Here is a 14,667-nt window from a genome sequence, read left to right on the forward strand (position 1 = left end):
AAAAGAAAATTTAGAAAAATATTTGGTAAAATAAGCCTTGTATGGCCGAACCTACCATGTGTAGGGGAGGAAATTTGATGTTTTGTGATCTTGGTTGATTCACCTTGTATTGATGATCCTTGTGTGATCATTGTAGGTTGCCTCCTGCGAAATTAACCTCGGAACCGTGAGCTTGGAGGGTTGCCTTTGGTCCCGGACCAAAGGGATTTTGGAAAGTGACTTTGAACCTATGCATGGATTCCTTTATAATCATTTATATGCATTGGTGATTGGAATTTGAATTGGGGAATGTCTTATGTGTAGCAATTCTAATTGTACCAAGTTCGGGAACGTATTAAATTGGAGCTGTAAGGAGGAGATTATTCAGGTAATCCCTTGGTACTGGGGTTTGTTCCCCGTGTGTGCTCCACCATGCCCGTTGAGGGTAGTGGTTGGAGGTGTATGTGAATAATGTAGTATAACATGTTCATGCTTTATTGTATGTTTAGTGGTACATAGGATGTACCGAGTCTCTGGGCAGTAGATAGTTTCCTTCGGGCGTTACAGACTTCCACTAGATAGGTCTCCGTGAGGGAGTTTCAGTTGACTTGGGATCGTGGTGTGTGATCCGTAGAGGAGCACATTAGGAAGTCTCGGGTGGATATGGATGGAGGGTGCCTTGGTTGATGTTCTGGGAACACACCTTGGTTTGGAACCCGTAGGCTATATACCGAGGCCAATAGGCCAGACGTTGTGTGGCTTTGGCATTGACCATTCCAGCTTCGTCGTATTTTGTTTCCTTATGCTTCCCTACTTCACTAAATCCTGTGCTTTATCCCGTTTTAAATGTTGTATTATGTTATTGATATGCTTTGAAGTGAGCCATTGAGAGGAGTATTCTCCAGAACCTCTGGGCTACTGACATATATTCGTATATCTCACCCCGCTTTGGGGACTTTATTTCAGGTAGTGCTAGTGGAGTCGGAGCGGCGGGCAAGAGGCCCGTAGGGTGAGCTCGGACATAGAGCTATTTTGCATTTTGCGGCCATTGGGCCTATGTTAGACTTAGGACATGAACAATGCATGTGATTCAGGATTATCATTGTCATCTTTGTTCATGTTGTATTTTGTCTAAGTTTAGTCTTTTATTGTCATATTTTATTTTGGAGGAATTATGATGTATAATTGAAGGATAATTGTAATAGTTGTAATTTGTAATTCGAAGACCCTATGTAATATTGATGCATGTATATGATGAAAGGGCAATAGGCCTATTTTAGGATTGATTTATGTTTTATGTTCAAGATGCATGCAAATGAATATTGTGATTGGAATTAGTTTAACTTGGAGAAAGTAAGCGTGGGTTATGATTATGGATCAAATTTGATATAAATTGTGAAGGGTTGTAAGAGCACCAAGACATTGCTAGTCCTTGTGTGCCACCAATGATTATTAGGTACAAAATTGAGGTTTGATAATACACCTTCAAAGGTGGGATTTATTGGAAAAACAAAGGAAACTCTAGCGAAATTTCTAGAAATTAGCAGAATTTAGGTGAACTTTGGGAGAGCATATCTCCCTCCACAAAGGTCCAATAGGGGCGTGCCATACGCCATTTTAAGGCTTGCGATGTCAACTACCTTTTTTCAAAATTTGAGAACCAAAGGATAACCATGCAGCCCTGTAAGAGGCAGAGAACGCGCACTGTGCAGAATGGCCCTGCACATGGGACTGTTTCTGGCAGTTTTTGGGAATTATATTCCCGCTTCGTTTCTTGGTCAAATTAGGTGTATGATATGTCAAATTGAAGCTTGAGGTGTCTAATTTACTGTATAATATTTTGAGAGCAATTGGATGAGTGGATTTTCCAGAATCGTTGAGAGAGTGAGGGATGTTTGGAGCCCTGTTTGGGGTTGGCTGGCGGATTTGCTTGTCCAACTTCAAACGGCAATAACCGGAGCAAACAAGAACTTTATAACTCGTGTGATAACTTATTAGAAAGATAATTAAGTCTAGAATAACATACTAAAAGATGAGTAGAACGCGGCATGCGGATTTTCTACAGTAATTAAAAGACCGAACCGTGTTTGGATAGGTAGAAAACGTAAAAGGGAGATTTAGGCTAAGTGGGTTTATGGGAACTCCTTAATGATTTGAGAGAGGTGTTATATGATAATTAGACAGTTTAAATAATTATTCCGCAAAGAGTTTACAGTTACGGTCACAACTTTTATTTATTACGCTCATTTATTGTTTTAAATGCTCGCGTAATAAAAAGAAAAAAGTTTACTCGCATTTTTATAAATGAATTGCTGTGATTGTAACTGCGTTTAATATTATAATCAATGTTAACAATACCGATGTACAACAAGCTGTTACAGGAGGAATTTAAGGAAATAAAGGAAGATGATTAGGAATTGATTTGAGAAATTAAAGGAAACTTTCTTTTGTTTATAGAAGGGCGAAATTTGGAGGGGAAAAAACAATTCTGAATAGAGAAACTATACTGGAATAGAGAGAAATGGCGTAGACTATAGAAGGAGAATTGGAAGAACTGAGAGATCAAAGAGGAAAACTAAAGGAAGATCAAAACATCACTGTGGAGATCAACACCAATTCATGACTCTTTCTAGTTTTTTTTTATTTCTTTATTTTTTCTAAGCTAGATATGTCTGGTTAATTTACTTTTTGTTGTTAAAGATATGGATCCAACGTGAATCCTTATTTGGTTTAATTTTCTTTCCAATAAAATCTGTCTCAAATTATTATTTGTTTATTTTCAATTACTTGTTTAAATTATTGCATAACCTGGTCAATCATATAGAAATAAAGAGGGTTAGGGTTCTAAATAGAGATATTTAGATTTTAATCTAGTAATAGATAAACATCAATTTTTACATATTCTAGACATAGACTTGTAGGATTTGCAAACTTGGAAAATTCATTGCACTTAAGGCTTAATCTAAAAATAGGGTTTATATTATTACAAAATAAAAATAAATAAAAATAGGGTTTATAAGAAATTAAGATTATAATTAGGTTAAAGGGTTAAATAACCAAGACATTATAGATTTAACCAATTATTTTTTAGATGATGAATTGTTTGGAACAATAGAGATATAAATTATTGAATTAGGTTAAACCAATTAAGGGGGATCAAAGGTTAAGTAAACCTTACTGCATTTTTTTTTTTTTTACTAAGATAACTACACTTTTATTCATAATTTCAAGTTCATCTTTCAAATTAATTTCTTTAGTCTGCATATTTAATTGAATTTTGAATTAAATATTGGTTACCTTTTGAAATCATTTTTGAATTGTCTAACTTATATAAAAATGATGAATTATTGCTTGAAACGATACTCACCCATGTCTTTATTACTTGGAACGACCGATATACTTGTCGTGTTTGCAATAGACTCTCCTACCTATAAACTCTTATGTAAAACGAAAAAATAAAACTCTTACTCCTGTGATATATTTTTTAATATGCTTTTATATAAGATTCTGAATTATTTGGTAACAACTTTTTCGGTATTAAATCACACAGAAAATAACAACTATCCAATAAGTGCATTGAGGTTTGGAAAAATTATAAATTAGAATCGCAATTATAAGACTTTTGACAAAGTGAACTTATTTTTAAAATATATAAGGTGAATCCATTATTATTTATTTGTTTGGTGAGTCTAATTTTAGCTTATCTTCTGTTTAAAAGTAAAAGCTTAACCAGATACATTTTATAAAGAGTTTTATAAGAGTTATGTTGTAGGAAAAGTGATTCTGTTATGTTATAGAGATTCGTTTTGCGTGCTGAAGTTTTTTTTTTTTTTGCTGTGGGCCCCACAAAATGTTGTGTGTGTAGGAAATTTTTTGTGATCATGTTAAATGATAGATGATAAACCCTTTTATAAAAGGTATTATCATTTAAAAGAGTCTTTTTTCCTAATGAATAAAATAATAAACTTTAATATATTAATGGTAGTTGGAAGAGTATAACCGAATGTAGGGGTCAAAATGATAGTTAGAAATTAACTTCATCATGAAGCCTTTTGCCAAGTAAAAATTATGGGGTTTGATTTTTTCATGTTACATGAGAATTCGACTCAACTAGTGGTGGGTCTCACATTTATTAAAAAGAGAAAAAGAAAAAAAAAGCTTTGCACACAAATCGAAGGGTCACAACATGAGAATTGAATTCTCATACAACATCAGAAAATATTTTTCCAAAAATTATAGAGTTATATGGTATGTAAATAATTGAAACTTTATTTACATGACATCTAGAGCCGGTAAAACGGGCTCGGCTCAGCGGCCCAACCCGCCAAACAGGACGGGGCGGGCTCATTTTTTGGCGGGTTGATGGCGGGCATAGGCGGGCCGAGGTGGGTCAATGTAAAATAAGTTCGGGCTGGCGGGCCAACCCGCCCAACCCGCCAAACGGGGCGGGGAGGGCTGAGTTTTTCAGCCCACTTTCAAAAGCGGGGCGGCCCGGCTGACTAATTTTTTGACGGGTTGATGGGGGGCGGGGCGGGCCGCCCACTTTGCCACCTCTAATGACATCGCACGAGATAGACTCGAAAAATATCGGGAAAAAATTAATAAGAAACTAAAGTGAATACAATCAGATTTTTAAAATTCAAGATGTTAAGAGGAATGAAATGTAAATATATTAAAAATATTTATTTAAAATATTATTATATTAAAAAATTTCTAAATTTGTTTTATTTATGTAAATAAGTATATGGTAAACAAAAAATATTTTAAAAATATTTTTATAATTGATATATTAATATAGGTTTAATCCTATAAATAAATTTATTTTTATTATAAATATATTATATTTATTATTGTTTAAGAACTTTTTTCATTTTTTTTATCATTTTCATATTTAGCTAAATATTATAGTGGTTTTCAATATAAAAATAATTGAAATAAATAATTTTTTAATTCATAATTTATAAAATTAAATTAATTTTTTATATAATTACCATAGCGTTTACATTATTTTTTAATTTTGTATATTCTATAAAGATAGCAACGGTCGCCCTTAGCCTTTTTTTTACGCTATTTCAAATTCTTATATAGATTTTTTATTTTTTAATATAATATAGGAGAAAGTTACCGCTTTTACCCGCTATACTGTTCACTTCTGTCTTCTTCCCACGCGTTCTCTCTTCTGCGTTCTTCCTACGCTATTACCACGCGCTCTCAATTTGCGTTTTTTTTTCTGATTATTTTTTGTTTCTTTTAATATAATTCAAAATAGTGATGGATTCGCCATCCTCACGTGCTGGTTCCTTTACTCCTCCGCCGAGATCGTCGCCGAGTGTGGTGGCTGGTACCGCCCCGTCACCTGCTGATTTCTGTACTCCTCGGCCGCGATCGTCGCCGAGTGTGGTGGCTGGTACTGCCCCGAGTCCATCGCCACCGCCGGTGCCACGAAACAAGACGCTCCTGGAGTTTCTTCTCGAGTCGATTGAGGAGTTTACGGAGATTTACATGAAAGATAAACGAAAGAGGCAGCGCAGTAAGGAAGCATTGGAGGCAGAAAGAAAAAGGAAAATACGGATTTTGATGTCCTTGCGCTAGTGTGGTCTCTTCTTCCAAATTCGGATGCTTCATAACTGTGTTCTCCAGGTTCGGTTCAGCTCTTCAGGTTGGGATTCAGCTTTCCATTCATTTTCATTTCTGCGAAGGTGTGGTGTGTCACTTTGTATAGATCAATTGCCTGTTTTAGCATATAACGGGTCAGAACATAAAGATGTAGAATAGGAAAATAAATATTTGTTTGTTTGTTTTTGTGGACACATAATTAAGATGTATGTGCTTTTTAAAAAATTCAACTTAGTAACAATAATTTTCTTGTTTATTTTGTTGCAGTCTGCTCAAACCTCGAGAAGTTTCTTTAACTATGCAAAATCATTTTCTGGTTGCTGCCCCTCATTTGTATCTTTCACTGCTGATTCTTCTTCGGTATCTATTTCTTCTTTAATGGTTTTCTCAACTGTTCCAACTCCAACTGATGTTGTAGTGGGCAAAGTTGACAGGGCTTTATCCTTAGGCTCACCAGTCATTACAAATGAGATGTTCAATGCCATCATCAACACAAGGTTGGTTGTACTGTTTTTGTACAACTATATCTTTTCTTGAAAATTAGAAACATCTCAATGCCACAACAAGTTGCTTTATGAGGACAAGGAATAACTGTTTACATGTTATCTCCTACATACAGAGCTGGATAAAGTTGTTCCTATGATCCAAACTATATATATTTTTTTTTTTAATTTTAATCTGCTATGGCAAAAGAACTTTTGATTCATAAGATTTGAAAAACCATTTAGCTCTTTTTTTTTTGTCTTTTGTTTGTTTGTTTTTCTGGGATGAATAAGCTTGTTGTTTTTGTTTCTTAGATGTCGAATCAATTCAATAAACTGAAAAGGGCTGGTTGCGCAATTTTCAAAACATAATTACTTTCTGATCCAGATTTTTGTAACTCCACATCATTGGCTCCTTTGATATCTGTTGCATCCTTTGGAGTGATTTTATAGCTGCCAATTATTTTTGTAACTCTACATCATTGGCTCCTTTGATATCTGTTGCATCCTTTGGAGTGATTTTATAGCTGTCAATACTGTGTACACACACCCACATCTTGGCTATACGCCCACTAGACCTGTCAAAACGGGCCAGGGCGCGCGGGCCAGCCCTTCAACCCCATTTTCAGCACACATTTAATAGGGTTATTTTTTACCCTAGCCCCACTAACCCTCGTCTCTTTTGGGTTAACTCAACAACCCTATGCGCCAGCCCAATGTTTTTTTTTTCTAAACCCTAAATCCCAATTTCTCTAGTTTTCTTCTTCAGAGCGTTCCAATTTTTTTTTTCTTCAGCGTGTCTGTGGCAACCACACACATTCACAATTCTCTAGTCAGGTATCTTCTCTCTCTTTTTCTCAATGCTTTCAATTTTTTGATTCCCTGCACAGTAATTTCCTTCTCTGAATTCCATCGTTTTCGTTTTTGATTCGATGAGTGAAATCGATGCAATTTTTGGAAGCTTATTCAGGTATGGTTTCTTGGAATTCTTGCGTTTTTTAAGACTTCGGGTTCTTGTTTCTGTTCTAGTTTCAAATTGAAAAAAAATAAAATAAAAAAATCATGAGATTGTTGAATCTGATTCTTTGCGTTTTCTTGCTGGCTTGTATGATCCTCAAGAAGAAGAGGATGAGGTGGGTGCTTCGAAAATTTTAAGTTCGTTTTATGCAGTTTTGAGTTTGTTTCTTTTGTTTCTATTTCTTGTGTTATGGTCCTGGAAGACTAATTGTGAATGATCTCTGCTTTCAGGGATTTTCTGATTTTGTGGAAGAAATGGTGTCCCTTATGGCTCAAGTGAGGAAAGAGGTATGGTTCTTAACCTCCTTCTATAACGAATCCAGCGGAACAGGGATCCTTAGAAAAGTTTTAAGGGCAGAAATGTAGGAATTTTAGGTAGTGACATAATGGATTATAACGAATAAACACTGATCATATATCAACAATGCATGTATTACAGGAAAAGGATTATGGTTTGGAGGAGTTGCAGTCTATGTTCATGGAAATGGTTGAAGGGTTCGAGTCTCCTTCAATGTACTGTGGGGCACCTTCGGTGATTGTGGAATCCCGGTGCTTAAAGAGGATGTGTTTTGACACAACCGTGATGGAAGATAAAGGGTGGGTCACATTTTCAAGTACCTGGCTTTAACTTGTATGAAACAAGGGGTTATTGCAATTAAGTACTGCATTGTTGCTGATTTTTCCAGGAAAATCCTAATTTGTACAGAAGGATTTTCATTGAAGTTGCACCAATAGCCGAGAAGGGACAATGTATAATAAGTGGTCTTTTAATATTTTGACCACTTATCTGTCTGTATCTCTTCTATTGTAGTCAAGTTTGTGAAATATTCACGGTATTAGATAGCAATGGTCACATTAATGATTGTTTTCCAAGTATAGGATTCATTTTGCGTGGTTAAAAATTGAAAGCGTGTGTTAACACAGTGACTACATATAACATGGGGGGCTAACAATATCATAAGGGAGAAATTTTGTTGTCTCTTATATATATATATATTGTAACATTTAATGGGCAGTTGAAGAAGGTATGGCAGAGAAGTTATGGTCTGATTTTTGTTCATTTTCACGTGGGGTTTCTTAGTGTAGTTTTAGACTTGGGAGAGTGAGTACCATGGCTAACTAGTTATACCCATCCTACTAGTGGAAGGGGGAAATTTAATGCTGTTAACATTGTTACTTTTTTCTGCCTCTGGTTGAACTTTAAGTGCAGGTACTGCGGGGACCCATAAAAGCCAAACAATTTTAGCAACCTTTCTGGCCATCCATCCATTCAAACTTCAAAGTTTACCCTCCCCCACCTAATTGTTCTCTTGTGAAGATTGCAACAACAAAATTATTGCAGTGTCTGGTGATGCATGAGGCCTACCCATAGCATAAAAGTAGAAAGTTGCAGAAAATTCCACATTAGAAAAATGGGAGTTTTGCATTGGCATGGCAATCAATATTCAATGTCTCGAAGAAGGGATATATGTCATTGCCATAACTTACACTGTGAATGTTTGGAATGTTAGTTTTATCTGACGAAATAGATATTGTACTTTAACTTTCCCCCATTTCCGTAGTTCTAAAAATTCAAATTTTTTTTTTGAACGAGTTAATTGTTTTCACATGCTTCTGTTATTGAACCATTTGGGGTTTATTGTTGTCATATAAACTTTGATTTGCCTCTTAGCAATTTAATGGTATTTTCTACCTTTATAAAATGTTTGTGGGGTGCATACCATTTTAGCAGAGTAGAAAGTTTATATTATCTATTAAGAAATTCTGGAAATAATCTGAGTGGAATATATAAATCACATTCTACGCCACACACAGAGAGAGATGGTTCCTCTGTAAATCCTTTGAAACTTAAGCTAATCTAGATAATTCGGTCTTCTTCCTTTCAAGATTGCTCAAGGGGGTATTCGGGTTCCATTTGTCTATACATGCAGTTGTGGTATCTCCATTTTGTGTGTGAGAGAAAAACATGAATTTCCTCCTTAGGTTCTAGATGATTCTTTTTCTCTATATATAAAGGCACACCTGTACATTCATCTGACAGTAAATACAAAAATGAATATTCATTTTTTTTTCCATTCTCGACTCATAAAATATCTTTTTTTTAGAGGTTTTCCACTAGTTCATTAATTACTTGACTTATGATTGAGTCAAGTAGACCCACACGGATGACAAAGCTCTTTGCATGACTAGAAATCGATACCATTGGTTAACTTAAACCAACACCGTTGATCCATGTATTTAATAGTAGTTGAATATCATATTTTGTTATTATTATTATTATTATGGTGAGGTGGAGTTTGGGCAGCTTGTATATAACATAGTTATTATTTGACCCCTTGGGGTTAATATTACCTTTTATTAAAGAGCAAGGCATCAAATCTTTCGGTTGTCGTTTTCCATCTTTCGTTATGGCATAAAATATTCTCAACTGATGTTGCAAGTAAAAGATGGAATCAAAGCAAAAGAAGCATATCATACCAACGGCCTTCAACACGTTTCCTATTTACTACCATGATTTGAATTCCGTTGTACCTCATTTAGTGAACACTGATGCTTAATCAGAGGCAAAATTGGTTTACTCGTAGCTGTATCTACTTTCTTTTTTGGACCATTTCATAAGTGGTAGTTTCGCATTTATTAAAATCTTGCAGAAAAAGGTAATAAACCATATCAGTAGATGCTAAAGGTCTAAATCTATTTCATTTACGGACCCAGAAAACTTTGCAGCATAGTTTCATGATCTATTTATCATCATCATGGATTGTGTTGTCTGCCTTATACCTTCTTAAAATACTACATAAAAACTATTTCTTAACACACATATTGTTGGGATATTCAAGTGTGGTAGAGTTTCTCGTTGGTTGGTAATGAGTTAAGTGAAGAATATGTAAGTGGGAGGATCTATGAACTTAATGTCTTACGTGTTTGGGTGGAATGAAACATGATGTTGGATTCACTTATTGCCATAAATGGTTGATTGGCTGGTGCTATGTTTTGAGTTGAGATATGGTATTGAATTCACTTATTTTGGTTGGTGTAACTTAGCTCATTGATAGTGTCCTTAGCCCGCCTGACGTATATAATACACTCATTTCTGAACCTTGATCAATCTAGTTATAAATTTCTGACTTATGGTGAGAAGGTTTCATTGGCGTAAGCCACTAAAAAGTGTAGATGCTAGAGCTTTATGCTGTTTTGTCACTGCAGGGGACATTGACTTGGTACATACTAAAGTGAAGAGATGGGGATGAAGGACAGAAAGAAGCTAAAGGCTTTCTTCCTCTTAACGTTCCAAGAACTTAATTATGGTGAAAGAAAGGAAGTTGATTCATCTGGGCTTTATTCCTTTCTATCCATATAAATATATAAGCCTATCATGTTGCATTTAAAAACACAACTACACAAGTGTTTTATCTCTTCTCTCACTCAAAGCTAAGAGTTCTTTATCTACATTTTGTTTTGTGTAGCTCACCATGGCTAGCTTTGGCAAGTTGGGTGCTATGCAACAAATGATCAAAGATAGAATCATGCCTGCAAGTGCAGTGTCTGATGACAACATTTTGGTGAAGAAAATAGTGTCAGACCATAATCCTGATGGACTAGAATATGATGTCAAGCCACTTCTCCATATTGTTGAGGATATTCTTAGACGCTCTACCTTGAGTTCTGAAGGTGCTTCAACGGTATGATGCTAGTAGCATAAAAAAGTTTCTTGTGAAATTGCCAAGCAAATATTTAAGACAAACATATGCAATTTCAGTTTTGTTTCCATTTAGATGTGAATTTGGCTGATATTCTCCTATATCCTGATTATAACTTGTACTTTCTTTCAGGGTGCTCTCGCACATGTTGATCATGTAGAAGACAAAAGCCACCTTCCCGGTTACACAAACATGCTGGAGGCTCTATCTTTTAAGATTGATTGTATTTCCTGTGAGGTGATGGAAAAATAACCTAGAACATCTAGACCAAGATCTTTATATCTTTCTGTTTAATCACTTAAACATTGTGATACTACTTAGAACATAGTTACATAGGTTGATATAACTTCTAAAAAAGTCTCAAGTTATTAATTTGTAAAACGGATGTGTCATTGCAGTCAGAATATACATTTTTTCCCCCATCAAATATAACAAAATAACAATATCAAAGCCAAAATGAAATTTCAGATTTCCTACAAGACTCTTGGTGGTGCAGATGCACACACCACAACAGTTGCAATATTTGAAATGCTTACAACATACAAGTGGGATGTGAAGTTGGTGTTGGCCTTAGCTGCTTTTGCTTTGACCTACGGTGAATTCTGGCTGCTTGCTCATATTCATGATACAAACCAACTTGCCAAATCAATGGCAATTCTGAAGCAATTACCTAGTATCATGGAGCACGCAGGCTCAATGAAACCACGGTTTGATGCACTTAATGATCTAATTAAGGTCGTATTGGAGGTGACCAGGTGTGTCATAGAGTTCAATGATATTCCAACTCGATACATTGCACAAGAGGTACCACCCTATACAACTGCCTCTAACCAGATCCCAATTGCTGTCTACTGGAGTGTCAGAAGTATTGTGGCTTGTGCAGCTCAGATTACCAGCCTCACTACACTTGGCTATGAGTACGTTTTTCCAATCAATTCTCAAGTTTTTTATATTTGTTGTTAACAGATATCATATAAACCGGTGGCGAAGCTTTCGCCATGGTTTGAGATATAATAGAAAATCATTTATGTATCTTTATCTAACAGCTTAAACTTTTGGGATAGATTGTTGCATGACATTATGATATCTCTTGACATTTTGTTAAGACATCTATAGTCTGAAGGTCAGGATTTTAAATTCTCTTTATACATAAATCTACCAAAGCATATGATGGTCATAAGAACAATTTACAGTGAATATTATACCTAGCTGCTAAATGACAGGGTTTAATATGACAGACAAATGATATGTCAACACTGTTTCAGGATCATGACATCAACAAATGATACTTGGGAGCTATCAACATTGGCTCACAAGCTCAAAAACATAGCCAACCATCTCAGAGAGCAACTTCATAACTGCTACAAACACATTGGTAAGCAACTTAAACATGTATATTCATTCATTTGGAAGCATAATAAATGTATAAACAATCCTGAAATGCCAAGAACATGGAGTGCATCTATGCTATACGGCTAATTTAATATCAACTCTCAATGTAGAGAGAAAGATGGATTCTGAAGCTTATGAAATGCTACATGATTTATTTTCCACACCCCACTTGGACAACATGAAGGTTCTCAAGGCTTTGATATATGCAAAGGATGATATTCTGCCTCTATATGATGGTTCTTCAAAAAAAAGGGTTTGATTTTCTAACACAGTAACTAACTATATGATGCATAACTATTATGGGAACTCGGTGATGCTAATACTGACATAAATGATGCAAACGAACAGGTTGGCCTTGAGCCGCTGAGAAAGAGGAATGTGTTACTTCTAATCTCTGGCTTGGAATTCTCCCACGACGAGCTTCTGATTCTTGAACAGATCTATAACGAATCAAAGGGGCATGCATCAAGAATGGATAGCAGATATGAGTTAGTTTGGATCCCAATTATGGACCAAAGTTCTGAATGGACAGAGGCAAAGCAAAGGGTGTTTGAGAGTCTGCAAGAAACCACGCCATGGTTCTCTGTGTATCATCCTTCATTGATAAGCAAGGCTGTCACTTGGTTCATACAGAGGGAATGGAAATATAAGAACAAGCCAATTATCGTGGTTTTGGACCCTTATGGGAGGGTTGCTTGTCCTAATGCTATTCACATGATGTGGATTTGGGGAAGTGCTGCCTTTCCTTTCACAAGTTCAAGAGAAAAAGATCTATGGAAGGAAGAGACTTGGAGACTTGAATTGCTCGTTGATGGCATTGACTCAGAAATATTGAACTGGGTAAGCATATATTCTAGCAATCAAAATACTTCCCCACCCCACCCCCTTTTGTTTGGTATGATCAAACTACTAGTTTTATTACCATATCTAGACCTCAGTCATTTCCATTGTGTTAAATCTAATAAAAAACCATTCACGTTTCTTCACTTAACAACTTTAGTTTATGGGAGAGTTAGCCAATGATATGGTATAAAAAATTCTATGACCAAATGGTCTAGAACTAGATTCTTGTCGCACTCATTCTTCTAATTAAAAGTAATGAAGTTTTAACATGAAGTAAGTAGTTTCTCAAGCTTTTGGGATAGTTGATTTGTGACACATAGGAATGCCATGAAAAGTTTGACAAAGTAGCCTCAACCGAAAAGCATAGTATTGCAACTTGAAGTTTGGGGCTATTTCAAACTTGGGGATATTTCAGACGCAATCTTACAAATTAATCAATTATAATTTCTTATTGAACAGATTAAGGAAGGGAAATACATCTTCTTCTATGGAGGGGATGATCATGAGTGGGTAAGAAGATTTGTGAAGGAAGCACGAAGGATTGCACAAGCTACACTAATACCCTTAGAGATGGTATATGTTGGGAAAGGCAACAAAAGGGAACAAGTGCAGAAAGTGTGGGATACCATACTTAGGGAAAAGCTCAACACACATAGCTGGCAAGAGCATAGCATGGTGTGGTTCTTCTGGACCCGTCTTCAGAGCATGCTCTTCTCCAAGATTCAACTGGGTCAAGCTGATGAAGAAGACCTTGTGATGCAAGAAATCAAGAAGCTTCTAAGCTATGACAGACAAGGTGGTTGGATCATTCTAGCAAGAGGGTCTCAAATTGTGGTTAATGGGCATGCTACAACTGGTTTGCAAACTTTGATGGAGTATGACACAATATGGAAGGAATTTGCTGAGAGAGATGGGTTTGAACCAAGTTTTAAGGATCAGTATGAGAAGAATCATAGAGTTGCTAACCCTTGTTGTAGATTTGAGTTCTCACATGCAATGGGGAGAATCCCAGATAAGCTCACGTGCCCTGAGTGTCGCAGACACATGCACGTGCTCACCACCTTTGAATGCTGCCATGATGAAAACAATGATGAGGATTTTTTTATTAGAGCTGTTGCTCCTCCTACCATTTGATCATTAATCATTCTGCAGCCTGTGTTTCTTTGCAGTTGATTACATAGTCCCTACGTGTTTGCATGTGTTTGTTTTTTTCGCAGATTGATGTAATAAAAATGTGAGTAGTGAGGATTGGTCTCTCCACTGAGGGATTTGTCAAAGTATTATGTGACTTGTGTCAGTCTTTGGCTCTTGTTTGTCCTATTGGCATTAAGAGGAGACCTTATGTAAACTGAGTACTTCGAATGATAAATAAAGTTACATTTCTCTTAATTCAGAGATATTAATATAACTGCATTAATGTGATGATCATTTATAAACTCATGTATTGGGTTGAACTGATTTTTTATATAGTATAATAGCATGTAATTAACGGGTAAAAATCTCACCTCTATTTTCTAAGATGTGCTAGAGATATTAATATACAAACATTAATAATATTTAATATATATTTACCAATTTAAACTTTTGGATTCAACTCACACAAACATCTTCTCATAAAGCATTCATTTCAACCTTCT

At 35.7% G+C, this 14,667-nt stretch overlaps 1 protein-coding gene across 7 annotated transcripts; it reads left to right on the forward strand.

The window, feature by feature from the left end:
• The first annotated feature begins 5,181 nt into the window (after positions 1–5,181).
• Positions 5,182–14,361, forward strand: LOC133288168 (protein SIEVE ELEMENT OCCLUSION B). 7 transcript variants are annotated; one of them, XM_061485868.1, is made up of 11 exons: positions 5,182–5,638; positions 5,863–7,047; positions 7,326–7,382; positions 7,534–7,691; positions 10,562–10,777; positions 10,928–11,032; positions 11,264–11,712; positions 12,061–12,170; positions 12,298–12,440; positions 12,536–13,027; positions 13,490–14,361. In XM_061485868.1, exons 5-11 carry the CDS (start codon positions 10,568–10,570, stop codon positions 14,162–14,164), a joined length of 2,184 nt encoding a protein of 727 aa, XP_061341852.1. In that variant the 5' UTR covers positions 5,182–5,638; positions 5,863–7,047; positions 7,326–7,382; positions 7,534–7,691; positions 10,562–10,567; the 3' UTR covers positions 14,165–14,361. The 7 variants fall into 7 exon arrangements, 4 of the variants coding, with proteins under 4 accessions (XP_061341852.1, XP_061341853.1, XP_061341850.1 ...); XM_061485869.1 differs by having other exon boundaries at positions 5,863–6,092; XM_061485866.1 differs by having other exon boundaries at positions 5,863–7,382.
• The last annotated feature ends 306 nt before the right edge of the window (positions 14,362–14,667 follow it).

Source organism: Gastrolobium bilobum, unplaced genomic scaffold (genome assembly GCF_033153095.1).
Source record: "Gastrolobium bilobum isolate Gb01-03AN ecotype WA unplaced genomic scaffold, APGP_CSIRO_Gbil_v1 utg7961, whole genome shotgun sequence".
Taxonomy (NCBI): Eukaryota; Viridiplantae; Streptophyta; class Magnoliopsida; order Fabales; family Fabaceae; genus Gastrolobium; species Gastrolobium bilobum.

What these genes read in the sequence shown, in the direction of transcription:
- LOC133288168 (XM_061485866.1), top strand. Translation starts at nt 10,568, where the DNA reads ATGGCTAGCTTTGGCAAGTTGGGTGCTATGCAACAAATGATCAAAGAT. An exon ending in TTGATTGTATTTCCTGTGAG is followed by an intron (nt 11,033 to 11,263) that starts GTGATGGAAAAA and finishes ATGAAATTTCAG; the next exon opens with ATTTCCTACAAGACTCTTGG. An exon ending in ACTCAGAAATATTGAACTGG is followed by an intron (nt 13,028 to 13,489) that starts GTAAGCATATAT and finishes CTTATTGAACAG; the next exon opens with ATTAAGGAAGGGAAATACAT.